Genomic DNA, 21048 nt, shown 5'->3' with positions numbered 1-21048 from the left:
ACCAGAAACTGAATCCTTCTGCTGCCACGAATTTACTCGTGCTTGGACAGTTTTGTGCAGAAGACCCATTTCTATACATTTAACAACCTTTAAATACAGTTAGCTTTTGCACAATGCATCCTGATACATGTATGCATTTTCTGTAATGTAGGTGAACAGGTGAAGTGCTTTGAGGCATCTGCTCTTAAAGACATATGGAAAAGCTAGATAGATAGATAGATAGATAGATAGATAGATAGATAGATAGATAGATAGATAGATAGATAGATAGATAGATAGATAGATAGATAGAATAACTACTTCACTTAATTTTTTTCCTGGTTTTGACAGAAAAAAGCAAAGAGAAATTAGGATAAATAAAGAGGTGCAGTAATAGAAAGAGAAAACGATATCACAGCTTGTATAAATTTGTCTTGAATTTCCCTTGAAAAGAGGGAAACGTCAATGTTGCACACATGCTGAACACTTAAATGAACTTCTTTGTTTCATTTCTCACTTCCAAAGACAGGCTACAACGGGGATCCAGCTGTTTCCACATTCAGTTTATCCGTGCTTTTGTGTGAGTGGGTTTGGTTGAGTATAACATGCATGCAGTGATGACTGTTAGTACCCATGTGCGATTGATGCAGATGAGATGGGTGGGGGGAGTGAGAAGCAGACAAATGATCTTCAAATCCCAGATTTTACCACCTGAATGCCCCAAACCAACATGATCAAGATGGGTAAATAAAGCAACACAGGAAGTAGGAGCGACTGATTCCAGCACCCAGTTACAGCCCGCAGATTGTCCTCCAGAGTGACAGGTCAGATATTTAAGGTTCAGGTTGTGGCTGTTTGATGTGCTTTAATTTTTCAAAAATCTCTGAACTGTCACTCAACGGTAAAGGTAATGAGCATGGGAAGTCACTGAAGCCATTCACAAACAGTATCTGAGTAAAACTGAGAATTTGTTGTTAATTTGAAATTCATTAATAATTCATCCATAAATAAAGTCAGATTAGATTAGGATTTGAATTAAAACAAAGCTGTCCGGACTTCTCAGAGAGTTTGTGTTTGTCTCAGTGGTAGCATTTGAAAGAACAAACCTGACTGAATCAAGCTTGTGTGATCATTTATTTTTATATAGATATATGTATATCATACAGGGAACAATCAGTTCAGTACTCAATCAGGGGGATGGAGTGAGGAGGACAGAGGGAGAGGATGGAGGGATGGGTGGGGTTAAAAGGGGGGATGGAGAGATGCGTTGGACGGAATAAATGCAGGTTGGAAAGCCACCATCAAAATTTCAGCATGCACAGTGAATGTTCAACCATCCAAACAGGTTCATGCACACACACAATCATGCACACTCACACACATTGGGGCCCAGCTAGACTCCTCTAAGCCTGCTATGTTCTAGTAATATGTGCATCATTTTACTTCAAAAGCAAAACACATTTAATTTGCAGAGTCTGATTTAAAGATTTGGGCAGATTTAAATTTTTCACAGAGACAAACAAACTTAGTTCAGCAGGTAGACGTAGAGAGGTAAAACTATATTTAGTTTTGATGTCTCTCCTGCTTTAGTTCATGTAATGTTCAAAATATAGAGACAAAATTGAACTGTAATTCTTTCTGAATAAAATAATTAGATTGTTTTAGATTGAGATGAACTATCTCTAAACTGTCTCACTTTGCATGTGTCAATCAATCTGTGAGTTTATGCAGGTTTTCAAGCTAACAAAGCGTACCTTGTCTCCTTTCTCTCCGTGATATCCGTCACTACGGCTCCCCTATAAACAAAAAAGTTTAGTATCATGTTTGCTGCACAAAAGTCACATCTGACATCTGGTAACAAAAGCTTCCAGATGCTAAAAGGAACTCAGCACAGGCTCTGAAATATGCTAAATACCCTAGAGTAAGTGCCTGTTTTGTCAGATCAGATCAAATAAAAGTAACAGGATTTCCTGTTGTACTTACCATCGGACCTGGAGGACCGGGAGGACCAGGTGGTCCCTAAAAACAGACCAGACTCAGATTCACATTCAGCAAGAAATAATACTACATAATAAAATAAAAAGAAATAACATCCACAAATGTTTCAAAGAAAAATTACAAAACAAAATTATTTTTAGCTGAACAGATAGATGAACATGTGCCTTTCAATGTAATGAACTGAATGAAAGGATGTGTAGCTGATAATGTTTCTCAACAGTAAAACATACATTTTTCTTACCACTAACTTGTGTATAAACTGGTCATTTTTTAATTATTAATCTTACATTATGTTCACTTGTTTAGGTAATAACTGATCATAAATCACTCTAATATATAAAATTATAGTTTACGTCTAATACATACTACATACTTAAATTGCTTTCTTAAAGTACATTAAAACATAAATAAGCAGTTGCACGTGATGTTAAGCCACATAGCGAAGAGAGAGGCACTGTTTACATACAGGGCGTCCTTCAGGCCCTCTTGGTCCCGTGAACCCAGGTGCACCGTCAGGACCTATGATTCCCTGGAGAGATACAACATATCCAGATCTGAACACTCTGATTTAGTACTTTAAAACCACAATCCTGCAGCAATTTTTTGTTTTTTAAAGTAAAGTTTTACAACATTTAATTGTGTTGCTATGTAGCAAAAAGGTATAACACTCACAGGAGCACCGGCGGGTCCTGGTAAACCTGGAAAACCCTATATGAAGGAGAAGGAGATTAATAAATAAGCACACAGGGAGCACACAACTCCACCAATACAACTCAGTGTTATCAGGACTATCAGTGCTTTGAAGAACTGGTGTTAGACCCCTTAACATAACATTAAATTTTTCTGTACTTTCACTTTAGCACAACCTGCTGGCCAAATGTCATAAAGCTTTGCAGGCTGTGTAATATTAACAGAATAAAAAAGTATCAAATGAAAAACTATTCTCAATACGTTTTCAGGCTCATTAAAACATCCTATTGACCAAATGTGGTGCAGTTCAAAAGTTTAATCAAAACTGTAACAAATTTGCCTGTGTGAACATCCACCTTATTTTACACTACTGTATGACCTTGTCCAACTCTGTCAACCTGGCTGCTCGTTGATATTTTATTTGTTTTTGTTGTTGTCTTGTCCTTTGTTTGTGCATTTGTTTTTTACTGTTTAAAAGAAGAACTGAAAACTCAATAAAAAGAAAGTTCCAAAAAAAAAGACACATTCAAAGACGCATCTGATAGCAAGTTTTTGCAAACTCAAAATCTTCATCAACTACAGTAACTCACAAGTTTTTAATTAAACTAACAGAGATGTGGACACTATTATCTAGTAGGTACACCTAATGTAATGTACTCTGTTTAGTCGAGGAACAGAACCAGACAAGGACTTTTGAAACGAAGAGGAAACACAAAAAAGCGTATGTGAGGGCGTACCGTGATTTCGCCACCTGCGACATAACGAGGCTCTCCTTTCTGACCCTTTGGTCCAGACGGCCCCTGTTTGAGGAAAGGACGGCATCATCAGCATCATCATCTATGCTTTTTCTGAATAATAAGATGTCATTTGAAAAATAATTAATGAAAAAATCATCAATGAAGGGAAAATAATGGAACTGACAGCAAATCCAGGTAATCCACGTCCTCCTGTCCCGTAGCCAGGTGGCCCAGTATCCCCTCTGGTCCCGTTACAGCCGTCCAGTCCTGGTGGTCCTCTGCTTCCTTGCTGACCTGTGTGACCCTGTACAATGAGGGAGGAAAACTTGTTAAGAATAAGAACTTACAGCGGTGATCATTTTTATTTCTTCATGACATTTTTGTATTAAGATGGAAAACAAGTTAAACTTTCCTGAAATGTAGCTGGAGATAATTAATTCAAGTATGAATTTAAACATAGCTACATGAAAATATAAGAAATTATGAAAACAATAGCAAGAGGATTCAAAATATTTGTAGGTTAGAGTTTTTTAGGTTTGCTTCAATAATCAGATCTCCCACTACAATGGGAGATATAACATGTAGAGTAGTAGGAGGACATTTCGGAAAGTAATGACAACTCATTAAAAATATGTATATTTGTTTACTTACAGGTACTCCATCAGTTCCCTGAAATCCCGGCACTCCCATTGGTCCCTGAATAAGTAAATATTCAGTAAAAATTGTATTAATTTATAACCATATTAAATACTGACATCTAGTGGCAGAAACACATTACTGCACGCAGTTGGAAGTTGCAATGATGGTTTGCGTCAGATTGTATTAAATATGATCAATAACACCCACTTTGTCTCCTTTGAAGCCTGATGGCCCTTTCAGTCCAATCTGGCCCTTTTCTCCTTTAGGCCCCGAAGGACCTGTGGTCCCACGTGGCCCCTCTGGTCCGCTCTGGCCAACTTCACCAAGGGGCCCTGGACGACCCTGAGAGAAAAGGTGATGAAAGAAATCTGTAAAACTGTAAACCTGAAGCAACTATTCACTTCTGTGTAGCTCTGTGTTTGATTTGATCGGATTAGGCTTTATTATGGAGGCCTTCGAATAACAAGATATCCAGAAAAGAATTTTAATCAAAAGCAATGTTTTTCATAATTGCACAGATTTAATCAAGACTCCAAAGCCCGTTTCAGCTGACTGCTTTATTTATCCAGAGGAAAATTCAGTGTCCAGTAGCGTCATCACACTGAAACAGATTTGTAACTATATGAAGTTCTTTTATCTCTACATCAGTTTTTAATAGAAACTGTGTTTTGAAGCCAAAATAGTGTCTAAATAAACACTGCCTCCATCAAAAACAAACAGTAAGATTTGTAAAAGCATGTATTGTACTAACCACCATGACAAATTCCTCATATGTGGCACAGACGAGAATCTTTGATTCTGATTGATAAGCATTTAGTACATGCACCTCTAATTATTATGAAACTAGAAGCAGGTACAAGGTCTTTTAATACATGCAAGAATTATGGCACTATGAATCTGATCGTATTTTACAGCTTGTTTTAATTGTGTAGCCTGATTTAAATGATCAAACTGTATATATGAACTTTCAACACAACAGACTTTTTTCCCTTTCACTTTTTTTTGTTATGTAAAGGTATCATGTCCAACACAGTTGTGTATTAAAATTAAATGAATCAATTTAAATAAATATGGGCATCCTGTTGCATTCCCATCCAGTCCTAATCCCATAAAATCAGACTAAATAATAGATTAATCCTGTGAATAAAAATATCTATCTTCCACACACACACACACACACACACACACACACACACACACACACACACACACACACACACACACGCACACACACACAAACTAAAACCCATTGTCCCACTATATTCCTTCTGTTCTGCTACACCTTTAGCTATTTTGAATGCTTTTCAAACAAATTATACGGGAAGCCATTTTGTCTTTGTGTATCACTATTGACACTATGTTTTAACAAGAGAAGGGAACAAGTTGAGACGGAAGATCCAGCTGTGTTTTTCTTTTCTTTTCTCTTTCTTTCACGATGCCTTTCTAAAGAAGGCATGTTAATATGTGATTGCCACTTGCAATCCCACATCTTAGGGGGATGAAGTGCTTTGTGTGGGCATGTGGTGGCCTGTGGTCTGAGGGGAGACTCTTACGCAGTGAATTAATGCTCAGTTTTATAATCACAGTAGTGGGTTTGGAGTGAAATTAAGAAACCAAAAATTCAGACTGTACCAGTCAAGATTCACCACAAGGTGTCAGCATAAAAAAAATGACTTGGTCAGACATTCTGGGCTCAATTACATTCACACAACTCCTTCAACTAGTGACAGCCTGCTATTACCTCATAATTTAGGCCTTTAGAGAGGAGACAGCGAGAGGGAAGAGTGACGGACAGATGTTTGTGTTCAGGTCAAAGGAAAGTCAGTGTGATTGTAGAGCTGGAGAGTTTACCTGGAATCTGCTTCATTATTATTATTATTATTATTTGAATGACATTGAACAATCCCTGCAATTAATTTATATTGAATGCCTTGATTTTCAAACAGTAAAAGCTGTCCTCTTAAAAAAAAATGAACATGAGAAAATTTTTACATTTCTGTCCCAAGACAAATGCCCTTAATCCAGAATCAATCTAACTGTAAACATCACAAGGTTTGAACAGCTTTAGGTTCAAAAATCTTTTGAGAATCACCCAAATGAAGTGGTTGCTCATCCTTAAAAACATACAAGCTTCACGCATCGCTCAAGTACTTCCCTGCACAGGGGCACGCAAACACACAAATACAAAAACGTAAAGCAAGGCATTTTTCTCCTCTAACACCTGGTACCGTTCTTGAATGCATATTCAAAGACTGAACTGTTTGGAACATGAGTAATAAAGATGAGTAGATGGACACCACACATTTTATCCTATATGGAAAGACAAGTCAGTTTAAAGTAGTACTGGTCATGAAGTCAATTTGTATTGGAATATTACATAACTGTTAGCAGATAGTGTCAAATAGCTGCTAGCATAGCTTTATAATCACTGTACACCACATACTGTACAAGCATGTGGTGTCTACTTGTTTGATTTACATGCACACACATTAAACTTAAAATTTAAAACTAAATTGCTTCTTAAATATGATTAAATTAAGTTTGAATGTATTGTTTTTTCAACGAAGCACTTAAATATGGCCTGAACAAAAATATCTTTCCTCTGTAAATGCCATTACAAGCTCATAACATGAAAAAAAATATATACAAAAAATATTTATATTTATTTATTTATTTATTTATTTATATATTTATAATTTTGTATTTTGGAAAATCATTGCTGAGACTTGCTGAGTAGATACCACACACAGGCCTATACATGAATATAAAGATAAAGCTAGCAGCTGTTAAGCTTAACTTGGCAACTCACAGCCAGGAAATATGGCAACTAATCAACTGCTGCAAAAGGGTTTTATCCTGTACAGGTAGCCACACCTATTTGAAGCATAAATTATCATATATCAAATCTGATTTATAGCAGTTATATTTCTTTGGTGAATATATGTCATAACTTAACACGTAAGGTAATAATCTTTGTGCTGAAAACAAGAAAATAAATTGGTAACTTTGGAACTCAAAGGACTAATTGTAGTTTTAAAATGTTTTATGAAATGTATATATTATTGAAGACTTAGATGAGATACAACTTATGCAGAGAGTGGTATGAATCTTATCCAACTCTAGGCACAAAGAAAGTAACTTCCATTTACCGTATGGGACTTGTATTTTTAAGAATGTGAGCTTTAAGATAAGTTGTTATAATTTTGCGTAACGCCAAAAGAACATTTAGTTTTAGCTATCTAAAGGGACAATGAGCCCACATTGGCCTCCATCACACACTGAAGGATGCTGCTCTGTTTCCATCCCATGTGGCCCTGGGGCAGCCAGCCAAGTGTAATGACAGGGCTACGACAGGTAAAGGCAGCCTGCTGGAGCTGTCTGGCCCTCAGTTCACACTCACACCTGGTTTCACCCAGAGAAAATATGCAGGGGTTCCCACTGGGAGCCACTTTCTCTCACGCCTTGCATTTCCCCCTGTCTTCTTCGCCATCACTACTTCTTTTAAGCTTCACTTCCACATTTGTTTTATTGTTTTTCTTATGTCCTAGGTTTTGTCTCTCTTTCTCCTAAGTCTGCCTGCCACATTGTTCTACCTGCCCCAGCCATCTTTAAATATCTTTCTTATCTGTGTTCATGCTCCAGATAAAGACCCACTTGAGTGGGTCGTGGGGTCATTGTGTCAAATAGCTCAGACATCTTTCTAGTAGTTTTCAGGTCACGGGTCACTTTCAAAGACTCAGCTGGATATTCTGTCTGGCTAGAGTTATATAACAGGTTAGAGGTGTTTGTTAAGGTGAAATCCTGATCCGGTTTTCAGCATTAACTGCGGAACAATGCTGAGTTAAACACATCCTAACCACGGTCGTATTGATAAAAGTGGTCGTGTGAGATGTCGTTGTGAGGCTTTTAAAAACTAAAACCTCTTTTATGGGCATCTGGTTGAAAGACTGAAGGAGATAGGGAGATGTGTTTCTCAGGGGTTATTGCCTAACAAGGCATGGAATAAAAAAAAAATGCAGGCTGCACAAGAGAAGAAGATCAGAGAGAGAGGAGATCGGAGATAAAAGGAAGGAGATGAAAGGGAATCAAAAATGGGGGAAACACAGAAAACCAATAAAGACCAAATAAGTGCACTATTAAATGACATGTAGACAGTTAAGTTCGATAATGAGGTTGCTCTAGACCACTAGGTGGCGATATTCCACCCGGGTAGTCAACCTTGTTCTGTCTGAAAGGTAGTCTGAATGTACTTTTAACTATTTGTTGACCTTTTTGTTGCTCTGTAGCACTTTGAGATTGTTCAAATGTAAAGTGCAATACAAATAAAATGTATTAGGCTATTATGATTATTGATTATTAACTGCTAACACCCAAAGTAAATTAAAGTTTCTGTCCTTTGGTTGAGTGAAATGCTTTTCTTTGTAACAGTTTATTTACATTAATAAACACCATCTTGCAAATATTCATATAAAAATCCATCACTTTTCTTTTGATTTTCTACAGAAATCCTCATGTTTCTTGTCAAAATAGGTTTACATGAAGTGACAGACAGTGGTACTGAGCTTAAAAATGGAAAAAACATTTGAAAAGTATTTAAACTATTCCTTTTGTTACTATACGTGACATTTGAGAATTACACAACCATTGACTGTATATAAAGACAATTACAGGGTTCATGAAGTCAAAGAGTGGTCTTATGCTCAATGTGTTGTCTCTGGCCATCGCCATCCTGATGATGACTCCACCTAACTCCTGGCTATTTCAAGAAAGGTGAAGCCCAAGTGGATCCAGGCGACCACACAGACAGCTAGCAGCTAGCTACGTCACAACAGTTAGTCAAAGAGGCCACGGTCTTAATTAATCATAACTCAAGGCTGCTTGATATAATTTGATATAATTCCCTGTCCAGTTGCCATGAATGAGACTATAACAGTTTTATTTCGTTTTTTCGTACCAGCCTCTCTGTCTGTTTTTATGCCAGCCTGTCGGGTCTCCGCCTGGCTCTTCCAGACCTTCGATCCTAATCACCTTCCAGCAGACTGGTCAGTTTGTAGGCCCAAATCCCCTCCAGCACAAAGGGCACAATGGAGTCTATTCTGGCCAGCTAAGCTCTCTGGACGTACTGCTCCCATCGGGCCTACCTCACTTCCTGATAGAGGGGAGTGCTTGGACAGACAGATTCACGCCACCATACATGTGAAAACCAGTTTGTGTGTTGGGTGTTCATGAACGTGCACGCATGCACACACAAACCCACACCCTCAGGCCATCCGAGGGTTTTATCAGGACACATTGTTCTGAGGGCCGGGTGTTCTGGGGGGAAAGATTTTAGCTGTCACACCGCATGCTCACTTGAGGTCGATGATGGGTACGACATGGAGGGATAGGTTGGCAAATCATGGGTCTTTGGGTGCAAGTTTAATCAGCAGAGCGGTTTGATAACCCAATTAGATATTGTGCCAAATGCCAGCATGAATCAGCAGAACCTCAAACAGCCTCAACTAAAAGGCAGACCTACAACATATGTGTTCAAAGAAAAGAGTTTTCAACAGTGATAGACTCTTAAGATGTAAATGTTTGAGTCCATATTCTCCAATCCTCACCACTGATCAGACTGAAAAGCAAAACACATATGTTAGGATGTGTGATTATACAACCTCATTCTGAACCACGTTTTCTTTGCTGTGTCTACTTTTATTCCCCAATCCTTTAAATTCCTTATCTTTTCCTCACTGTAGTCAAGTATTTTTTTCCAAAAAACTGACCCATGAAACAACTAAAGACCTTAAATAAACTGCTTCAAACATTTTCCATAACTCTCAACTCATCCTGGGTGGCTTTCTGTCAAGCAATTCACTGAATCTTCAGATCTTTTAGGTCCTACTCCCATTAGGGCAAACCATACCAATTGGTGTACACCATTAAATACATCCTGCTTATTACAGCTAGTGAAAACAGATGGAAGAAAATCCCACATTGGCCATTTATGGACTTAGATTTTGGATTTGTTTGTGGTTTCCTGTAAATATCATTGAAATATTACTCATTCCCGTTTATATAAACTCTAAATAAAGCTTGATGATGTGTTGCTGTTGCCCTGTTCTCCCTCATAGCTCAAATGCTTTGTGAAGTTTACTTGAAATCAAAGGGACAGTAGTGTCGCGGTTAGCACTGATGCCTCCCAGTGAGAAGATCTGCGTCCAGGGTGTACCCAGCCTATCACCCGATGACAGTAGAAGATGAGATGAAGACGAGATAATCTGCTGTATACAGATGGTGACATCAAGTATTAACCTCCTGGTGCTGAAAGTGACGTGTGAAAGTGGCAAACACTGCGATTTCCTGAAATGACCACTAGAGTCTGCCTCCAAAAGTGAAAGTGTCTCTCAAGTATTGACTATTGAAATGTTAAATATACTATAATATACGTAAATATCAATAAACTTGTTTGCAGTCAGCTCCACTCAGCTTCAAAACTGCATCAACACTGTGCTTCAAAACCTCTCTTTATGAATCTTAGACTTGGCTTAGATAGACCATAATGATTCACAAGAGAAATGACTTGGTCATGGTATCTCCTTGGTTTGTCCATCTTTTTATAGACATGTGATATGCTAAAATAACATTATCATTATGTGACATAATGTGATGTCACAGAGAGATAATCATTTCTACACTTATTCTGGACAACAGATCAATCAGCTTTCTAGTATTCCTGCACCAAGCGGGTCTGGTTTCTTTCCTTTCTTCCACAGACTGAATGTTTTCCTGGTTTCCTAATCCAGCCAACCAATTCCCACCACTCATCTGGTTGTGCTGATGGCTGCCATTAAACAAACAACCTGTTCTCTCTTTTCATCCAGGTGCTTTCCCCTCCAATAAAAACCACATTAGTGGTCAGCGGGCCACACTGTCCCACGGTGATGATGTCATAAATTTGTGGTGTTTTCTCAGCTGTACTGCAGACAGTGAGGGAGAGACACTACAAAGAAGACATCCAAGGTTTAGGTTAAGTCATAATACTGTAGATTTTTATTTGTAACTTGTCTTCTTATTTGGATTCTACGAGCACGCACTCTCTCAACTACAATTTGTTTTCCCACAAAGGCTCAAAAGATGAGCTGTTGAGGAAGCAAGAAATAAAATTCACTGCAGCTTTCCCCCCTGGTCTTGGTAAATGGTATAATCCTGCTAAAGAAATGCTACACTCCCATGTGTCCACCCTAAAAATTAAGCCTAAGGTAATGACAACTGCAAACTGCAGATGTAATTGGCACGTATGGCTCCGTAAAACCTTTAAGACCTCTAAAACCAGCATACAGATGTGACTTCTGAAGTAAAATAGATAAAGATGTTTGGTAAGGGCTCAGAAATCCATTACTGAACTCAGTTATGGGTTGTGTAGGAGACTTCACTGAAGAAAAGGGAGGAATTTAAATGTCATCAGTGTCTCCAGTCATCTACTGCCGGGGGTAAAAAGCAGATAAAAGTGGTCTTTTGGGTCCTTTGTTGAGGAAACTCATTTGTTACACACTTTTCTTAAGATAGAATCTATATTTTGAGCATCACGCTATACAGGCTACAGTGTGTTTTGGGGAGGAACACTCAAGATGGAGTCTTGGAATCAGTTAAAGAATTTCAAAAGCAGCAAAACAGATAGAGAGTGCTGAAAGGAACATGGAGCAAAAAGAGCATAGTTGTGACCAGTCATGACTCTGTTTGCGATGAAAACTTGAATGACTTAATTCTATGTAGATGTTGATATGAGTAATACAAATTTAAAAATACATTAAAAGTATGTTAAAAACTGCTGAAAAGGGGAATATTTTAATCTATTGACAGCCCTAATCAATTGACCCTCCAATTTCTTTCAATGTTCAAATTCTAACATTTGTGTATTTATGGCCCCTTGCATATTTTTATTTATTAATTTCTCATGTGAAATGAAGCTTGCACAAAGTTTGAACTCAAGCATTCCAGCTTTTCAAAGCTGTGACCATCAGAACTCAACAGCTGTCAAAGTCCCAAACAAGAGAGTCAAGAATGTGAGCAATGACACGCAAAACAAAAGAATAGCAAATAAATATTTCCAAGATGGAAAATCCCAATTTTCATCCACTGTCACCTCTCTCATATTTGCCTGACAAAAATCCGAGGTGGGTATTTGTGTGAAGACGAGCTCCTCTCAACTGTGTTTAATCAGGTCAGGTCTGAGACTCCTGCAGATTTTGTTAATATCACGTAATGTGCATATTTTCTTTATCAGTGTGTGTATGTGTGAGATTACTCTCCTATAGGTATCTCCCCTCTGCCACTTCAAAACAAGAGCCCCAAGACTGAGAACACAGTAGGGGCCCCTTCACTCCCACATGATACTATCTGACGCCCACCCAAACCGCAGATGAAGACACTATGATGTCTTTCTGTGTTCACTTTTAAGTAAGGTGTTTAGGATTAAGACATACTGCACCACACACATGTGCGAACATAACTGCACTTCCTGAAGTATTTTAAAAGCGATGAGAGTGTACATGTTTAACAATGTTTCGCTAGGTTTAAACTCCAGTAACAAGGAGGGCAGGGCCCTTCTACGGAGGAGTTAAAATGTCATAAATTACGATTTGGAAGTGTGTTAACTTTGTGATTAAGAGGACATGCAACAAACAACAGTGGGTTCATCATCACTGCTTGAAATCAGAAGAGCCTATAAAATCAGTAATAATCGGTTTTGTACATTCCTACAGTGTTCGTGTGTCTGTGTGCCATTGTGTGTGTGTGTGTGTTAGATCACCCAGGTGTCTAATTCCTGCTCTGTGCAGACAAGACAGTAGTGAGGATCAACTAGACAGGCCCTGCTTGTAGTATTTTCCACCTCATTTACCTTTGTTTTCTATATTAAATCTTTGAGACTGCACTTAGGATCAAGTGAAAAAGAGGAAAAACATAAACTCTTCACATTTTTCTAAATGACTTTCCCTACAGTTTCTGTATTTTAATTAGGACTGTCAACCCATTAAAGCATCAAAGCGCGATTAATCGCACAAGTGGACATAGTTAGTGTGCGATTAATTCAGATTAATTCCACATTACTATCTTTTCCAAACGTACCTCAAAGTTTTTAATACTCTCATCAACATATGTGCTTGCCTGATGTAAATGTACGCTGACAAATACTAGAATGCCAGAATATTATCCAGAGCAACCTCAGAGACACTGCAAGCTCAAAGATGAATATGAAGAATGAAGAATGAATAAAATGTCTTCCAGGTCCAGGTCGCGATGCACAGCCTGATGTCATCATCTTTCATGAAATGGATAATCTAGTTGTAGATCTAGTGAAGTGCTATATTTGGACATCAGTCCCCATCTCCCACTCCTCTCATTTCTTTACTGAGTACTTTACAGTCAACGTTCTACAAGAAATACCCTTTTTGCATTTAAATAGCACTTCAACATAAAAAAGCACAGCATCACTGCATAACATGAGCTGAAATAATCTGATTTAGACTCAAAACTCTAATATGAATTCCTGAAGGGGCCAAGTGAGGGCAGTAGAGCGCACTAAAAGCTGAGAACAGATGATTAAATAGCAGGGATCAGATTGAGATGGTTAACATAAAATTGGAATTTCTTTCTTTGACGTTTTAAACTTTGCCAAAAATATTGAGGAAGATGAGAGTGTTGACGGAGGAGAGACATTAGAAAAGGTAGAGAAAAGGATGCCTGAAAGTAAGTTCAAATGTATTTAAATGTGATCCTGGTGCCCCTGACCTTCTGATCTAGCCTTTGTGTTGCCTGCGACCTTTGACCTTGCATAGACTAAATGCTGTGTCTTGTTTGTGAGTGTGCGTGTAAAGTTCAAAGCTATCATTTCAACGGAAACTGAAAGACGGGATGAGATGGGTGTTTGCCGATGCATTTTGGACAATGGTACGCAAAATGCCTTCTGTAGCACTGTTTCACCAGTGTGTGATCTTTATTAACTTGTGGGGGCAAAGAGGCTGACTTATTTGAGGCCCCACAACTCTTTGAGGGTAAAACATGATAAAACCTGGTTTCAGTGTAAAGGTTACAATTAAGTTAGGGTTAGGATTTAGGGGCCGGGAATGTATAATCGCAATGGAAGGCCCTCACAAAGATAGAAGGATAGTTTGCGTGTGTGTGTGCATGTCAAGATGAAGCCCAAACAAAGACCGCCACCATTTTAAAGCTGCATCAAAAGGAGGGACATCCTGATAAAATGCCATACAGGGCCCCCCTAAGTGTGTGTGTGTGTGTGTGTGTGTGTGTGTGTGTGTGTGTGTATGTATATAGGGGAAATGTTTGGATGACAGGGCCCTGCTGATAAGATCATCCTGTACATTAGTCTGGCCTCCAGGTACGTCACTATACATAACTACACAAGTAGCAGCAAAACCCAGATATGCTTTACAATCACGGCATATTAGAACTCATGGAAAGACAAATAAAAAGATAGTCGGTGTAAGAGAGAAGTTGGGAATATATTGAAAGATAAGAAAACACAGAAGACATGGATCAAAGTCAACCATCATGGTTGTCTCGGGGTCATTCTGCTGCCAGAACTGATTATCTGTGTGAAATCTGAGCCTCTCTCCCTCACGCCCTCTCTCTGTAGGAAAATGCATCCTGAAATCTCTACAGTTTGTCTTGAAAAGTTTGTTCTGACCCTCACATGTAACAGTCCACATGTGAGCAGATATGTGAGTCTGGTGGTTTCAGACTTTGGATATATCTTGCCACAAAACTCAATTCAGAGTCCAGAACAGCTCAAAGTCACCCACTCACTTCACATCGCAAAAGGGTTTCCTCGCTGTGTGCTCCTTAACCTTTACTGAAGTATTCTTCTCTGTATCCATTCTTCCTGTCCTCTCATTTTTCTTTGCTCTAACTTGATTAGAAAAACACCAAACCATCTTTCTTTTAACCGCTATGACAGCATCTCTCTTTGGAAGCAGAAGGAAAAGAACCTCTCTAGCTGTCTGTTTTGTTCCTTCTAAACTTCTTTCTTTTCCTTCAGGATTACCTCGAACAATTTTGTCAATGTCTTCTTATCTTCCTCCTCTACTTTTGACATCAAAGGAACACTGCCAACCTCTCTCTCTCTGTGTCTCTCTCTGCAACTGTTTCTCCTCTACCTGCTCCAGGATTAAGTAAAGGAATTCAGAGATGGAGAGACACAGTCTTTCATCGAGAGGCCCCGCTGAGGAGATTCATCCCTTGTATCTTATGTTCCCGTCCCACTGGGACACGCACCCACTATCACTTTACCTTCATCTTATTTTAGAAAAGGGAGGACGGTCTCTTTTGCTCTCCATTCATCCTTTGTTTCTCCTTCTCTTTTGTTGTCTGAGTGTGTGTAAGAAAATCTATGTACCGTTTTGCTCTTTTGGCCATCTTTTGCAGATCAGTCACAACTAACTTTGACTTACAGTTCAGTCGTAATATAGACTCATGGGACAAACTGCTTCTGTCACTTAATAAGGAATGTAATGATTTTTACAAACTTAAGGCAACACTTTAGGGGGAAAGTACAGCCTCTCAACATTTACAAATTTAATATCTCATTGTCATATAGCAGCCACAGGTATCATGGACTGCATCTGGCGTGCTAAGTTTACATGCATGAAGGTTAGCATGAGTACAAACATTTAGCTTCTGAAAATGTTTTTAAAGACTGACAAATATCATGTGGATGAGATTCGAGGTACTAAAAATTAGGGGCAAGCAGCAAGATCTTGGCTTTCGCATGCACTGTGCATGGACAGTTTGAATCTCAGTCTGTGTCTCCATAATAATGGCTGACTCAACATTACTCCAGGCTAATCTAAAATGGGCTTACATAGTCATATAACAACTAATTGTCTGTAACTTGTCCCACTTGTCACTCAAATCAAGTCTCTCAAACAAGCTGAAGCAAGGACAGACCGGTGAAAGCTGGTGACATAAAGTGACAAACGGACGTCTTGGCTCCGTGTGACTGTGACAAACCTTCTGTTACTTGTAGCATCATAAAAAAGAACAATCACACACCTTTTTAGCTCTGAAACTTCTTCAGGAAGCCCTTCAAGTTGCTCTTGTTTCAGCTTGTGTTTCAGTTATATGTACCTGGATGACTGACAACCTTGAGTGACACTCAGCACCATCCCAAGCCTTGTTTACAGTTTGACTGCTCTTTGAGTTGACTACTGGCACACAAAGTTAATTTTAATATTGAAAATATAAAAAAATACCATATACAACATACTCTTAGAGTTTTAGGATCGCTCAGTCCAGCAGGACACAGAAAATGGTGAGCTGAACCCTGCCAGTAACTTCCCTCTCGTCTCTGTTTCTCATCGACACAGATGGAGGTCTGGCAAAATTAAATAAAGCACACACTTCCCGACCCCTCGGCAACATAAAAAGATCCAGTGTGTTGACCTAACCACTGCCTGAAGACTGTCGCACACACACACAGCATCCCGTTATCCCTTCCACTGCCCTCTGACCCTCCAGGTTCACCCAGTGGGAGCGGATGTTATTGGACTTAATGGGTCCAACATGACGGATACATTGAAGCCAGAGGAAAACCTTTACACACATGTAATCACAAGCCCAAAAACACTTCTCTGCTGTATTTTCTTTAAGTCTCAGCCCTTTAAGTCTTAGCAAAACTGAAGCCCTTTGGCTGTTAATAATGAAAACCAACTAAAACAAACAATGTCTACCCTCTTGGAGTCTTGCTCAGACATTAGTAACAGATTTAAGAGCTACTGATGACATCTATGGATGTATCTGACACAAATGAATGCCTCTTCACCCTTTTCTTATGCAAACCATAAAAAAACAAAATTATTATAGGATGTTTTTGTGGAACATTTATTAACTGGATGAATCATGTCATTTCACTTCATGTTTATCTGCATGCAGGCTCTGCCATCTACAACATTCCAGCTATTGCCCTCAAGAAATGCTGGCACGGCGGTTGGCAGACATGAGCCAACACATCTGCAGAGGGCAAACAGAAGGCGTAAGAAAGGAACAATTACAAAGACATTTTTATTTTCTTATGGTGATGGCAAATCCTGCAAGGGCTTTTCTTCAGCTAGACGTTTGTTTGCAAAGATTCCAATTTGTCTCCTTCTGTATGATGCAATTCATTCAGTGATGGGAAGTCTTCACAAGTTGGGCAGTGGAGGGTTTTCATTTTATTCCTTCCTAGTCAATAAAAAGAATGAAATAGACTGACAAAAGAACATTTCAGCCTTTTTAAACACAGATGGTACAAATAAATGGAGATTTCAGGCCAGATTTTGTAAAGCGTCTTAAGATAATCTGCTTTGTTGTTGAAACTATATGAATAAAACTGAATTGAAATTGAATTAAAATCCACCTCTCAACTTTGAATGTTTGCTGCCTTTTCTGTTAATTTCATTATTATGAAATGGGAGTGACTTGGACTTGGACAGCAGATTAAACAAAATGTGAAATCTAAAGTAGGGGCATGAACAGTTTTGTATGAATTGAGTTAAATATGCAATAATTGTCAGACTGATAAATTTTTTCCAAAATGATTTTACTGCCTATTAAAGCATTTTCCATTGTTCTACAAATGGTCATCTCAGTTAACTGTTTTATTTTAAAGCAAATCTGAAACAAGGTTTTTTAATTTCCTTAAATATCAATGAGAATCAGTCCTGAGCCCTAGGCAAGATGAGAAATCTAAGCGGAAATAAAAACATCAACGCTCGTCACTGCTCGACATAAAATGGCAATTGATATGAATTTAGTTAAATTGATCTTAACTCAGAAATGTGAGTTGAAATAGCGAGGAACTGTGAGTTCATTTGACAAGATAACATGGATGGATTTTCTTCGGTGACAAATATTCTAATAGGTTGTTTTAAAATCTTACAAATCTTTCATTTTGTCTTTTGTAACTTGCATAATATCTCTAATTCTTTTACCAAGACATGAGGGAACAGGTACAGTTTTTTAAATTCCCGACATGTTCTCCAGAATCACAACAGGCTATGTTTATACGCCTTCAGTCATCCTGTCAAACCTCAGCTGTCTTTGCTTTACTTCATTATATGGGTTGTTGAGTTTTGTTTTTTTGTTTTTGGTCAAAGGTGCCAGATTCAGTAGACATGCAGACACAGCTCCCGAATGATAACACCTTTCATTTCCAGTGAATATTATCTGATGTCACATCAGACAAACCAAGCCAAATTAATCAACCATATCTGACAGACTAAAGCAAATCAGTGTTTAAAAACTGGGTTGGCATAAATACTTGAGGAGGTGCCATTAAAGGTGTGTAAATGATGCCAAATAGAACTGATAGCTGAAAGGCAGTACATGCCCTTACCCTAACTTGCAAAATAATTGTGGTTAGTTTTAGATCAGTCCAACTATAGGTTTTAAAATAAATAAAAACCTTTGCATATTTGAGAAGACGGAAGTGTTATTTTACATTTCAGAGGAAATCTTCTCATCTTCTCATTGATGTCAATATCAAATCTGTATTCAATGTTTGAGCGGAAAAATTAAATATAATTATTTTTGTGTATTATTATTATCTTTGTGTATAATCATCTATTTTACTGCCTATCAAAGTGTTTTCCATTGTCCTACAAATGGATGTCTCCCAGTTATCTTATGTCAAAGTTATCTTATCTTAAAGCAAATGTGAAGCAAGGTTTCTGGTTTCACTAAATGTCATTGAGAGGATCCTCCGTCCTCTATCCTGCCCTGACCTAAACTACTTTCCACCTGTGAACTTTAACGGCAGTTAACAGCTAAGATTGAGAGCACACATCATTCCGTCACCACCTTCAACTACAAAAGTAAAACTGAAATGAGACAAATAAGCACCTTAACACTTGGGCAAACTCCCGGCTCCCAACAATAGCAGTTAAAGGAGGTAATATGGCTGCGGCTGTGTCATTTGGGACGCCTGAACAGCGCTAGGGGCTATTACCTGAGCTGTGTGATTTACCTAGAGGTACCTGAGTGTAATGCGGCACTTGTCACCATGTTATTTACCTAAAGTGGCGTACAGTAGTCAGGCAGTAAGTGCATGCTTCTCTGTCAGACAGTAATTGTTGTTTGGATACAGGCTGAAAGAGACCAAGCTACTGAGTGAAGCTAAGAGTTAGTCTGGTTTTAGTCAAAAGGGAACACACGCAGAAGTCTCTGAGGGGTTTCATTTTTTAAATGGGCTAAAAATACCTAAAAGGTGTATAAGTAAAGCAGTATTAGCAACTTTTACTTTTACTAAAAGTAAAACTAGTCATGAACTATGGCACAGAAACTGCAGCTAGAGATAATTTGAGGTCGACAAACTATAGAGGAAAACCTTAAAGAAATAAATGACTGTATTCTGGAGGAAAAGGTCCAGTCCTCTCTTTTACAAATTCTATTTATCTTTACTAAAACAGAAAAAAAAATTAAGCAAACTGTATATATATATATATATATATAGTATTAAGTTGATAAAAGGAAAGGATCATTATTTATAACTCAGCTTCATGAATAAAAATAGAGATTTTCTGTTTCTGAAGTTTTACTGAAACTTGAAATGTGTTACAGTGTGGTCAAGTGAATCATACTGATGATCTGGGAGGGATTTATATAACAGGTGAATATTTTATCCTAAAATTTGAGGTTTTAAGGAGGACAAAGTTGAAGGGTTTGAGTCACTTGGACAAATATTGATCTGTAGACGACTTGATGAAAGCATCTCTAGAAGGGCAGCTCTTGTGTGGAGTTCCCTTTCTGCAGTGGTCAGTATCTATCAAAAGTGGTTCAAGGAAGTGTAAGAGGTGAACTGGTGACAGAAAAGACCACAAAGGCCTAGGTCGATGTGTTGCTTATTTGGAGAACACATGGCACCAAGATGCAAGCCGAGATGCCAGGTTGGGCAGCCTTGTTCAACAACAGCGTTTAAGTGGTGGTACGTTTTAAAGTGACATCCACACTTAAAAGGTTGGTAGTTTTAATGTCGTCGCTGATGTTTCAAGTAATCTATGCTGGATTTAAAGTTTAACTGACATGTTTGCAAAAGTTCCAAACTTTTGGCCTAAAGCTGCACCTGCTCCCGATTTTAAATCAGTTCTGTCTCACTTTCAGAAGGATTCGTAAAATTTTACCTCAAGTCAGCGTTTTCTTTCATCACCTGCAGGTCAGTGGAATTCAACATGAAACTTTTATAAAATCTGTCTTACATAAAGAGCAGCTCAACTATATTTACAACCTTCACCAGTCACGACCTGATGATGCAGGGGCATTTCTAGAGGTTCGTCAACGTATGGGAATTCATGTGACGTCTGGAGGTGTACATTGGCAGTTAAACACGTACAAATCTCTCAGCGCAACTGTCACTATAAGTTTCAGCTGTAAATCAAAAAAAATAGTTTGTGCATTAAAATAGCAAACAAGTGACAAGTGAAAGGCATGCGTACATACAGCTCCTGTGTGTCTGAGTGGATTTAATGCTTCAGAGACCTGCGGCCACTCATTAATAAGCAGATCGTCTTGCATTCTGTCAGTGTTTTTTATTTTGGAAATTATTGCAACTAGATAACAGCTGATGTTAATTCCATGGTAGCAATGACAAGAAAATGAGTTCCCTGCCGCAGGGGCCAGCTTTATGTTTATCTGTCTGATCCCTCGCCTGAGGGAAATCACAATACAGTCTGCAGATAAGGACTGTTGAAACACGCGTTACACAAGCTCCCTCGCTTTGATAGATGTCATGTTTGTGGCCATTAATGAGTGTAGCTATGTGCAATGGAGGGAATAAAGAAGAGCCCAAGAATTTGTATTTGGTAATTACACGAATGTAACTGAACCCTGTAAATTAAACCTCCTAAGTGGCAGCTTTTATTTAAACCAAACATTCCTTTGTTGGCTTCTATCAGCACCAAATAACAAAATAAACCCTTTTAGTCTGCAAATATCACAGGCTAGAGATGATCGACCTGCTCAAAAGAGTGAATGT

At 38.4% G+C, this 21048-nt stretch overlaps 1 protein-coding gene across 3 annotated transcripts in view; it reads right to left on the bottom strand.

Moving 5' to 3' along the window:
• Positions 1 to 21048, bottom strand: part of col4a6 (collagen, type IV, alpha 6) — a 107596-nt gene that overhangs the window by 26140 nt on the left and 60408 nt on the right. For all 3 annotated transcript variants that reach the window (XM_047589515.1, XM_047589529.1, XM_047589521.1), the window contains exons 5-12: positions 4251 to 4385; positions 4056 to 4100; positions 3589 to 3708; positions 3405 to 3467; positions 2650 to 2685; positions 2444 to 2506; positions 1963 to 1998; positions 1734 to 1775 (exon numbers count right to left, since the gene is read on the bottom strand). In XM_047589515.1, the coding sequence (XP_047445471.1) occupies positions 1734 to 1775; positions 1963 to 1998; positions 2444 to 2506; positions 2650 to 2685; positions 3405 to 3467; positions 3589 to 3708; positions 4056 to 4100; positions 4251 to 4385 (540 nt within the window). The remainder of the gene's footprint in view (positions 1 to 1733; positions 1776 to 1962; positions 1999 to 2443; positions 2507 to 2649; positions 2686 to 3404; positions 3468 to 3588; positions 3709 to 4055; positions 4101 to 4250; positions 4386 to 21048) is intronic.

The sequence above is a fragment of the Mugil cephalus genome, chromosome 1 (genome assembly GCF_022458985.1).
Source record: "Mugil cephalus isolate CIBA_MC_2020 chromosome 1, CIBA_Mcephalus_1.1, whole genome shotgun sequence".
NCBI classification, from domain to species: Eukaryota; Metazoa; Chordata; class Actinopteri; order Mugiliformes; family Mugilidae; genus Mugil; species Mugil cephalus.
The sequence above is the reverse complement of the archived record's forward strand: the minus strand, read 5'-3'. Positions and strand labels throughout refer to the sequence as shown.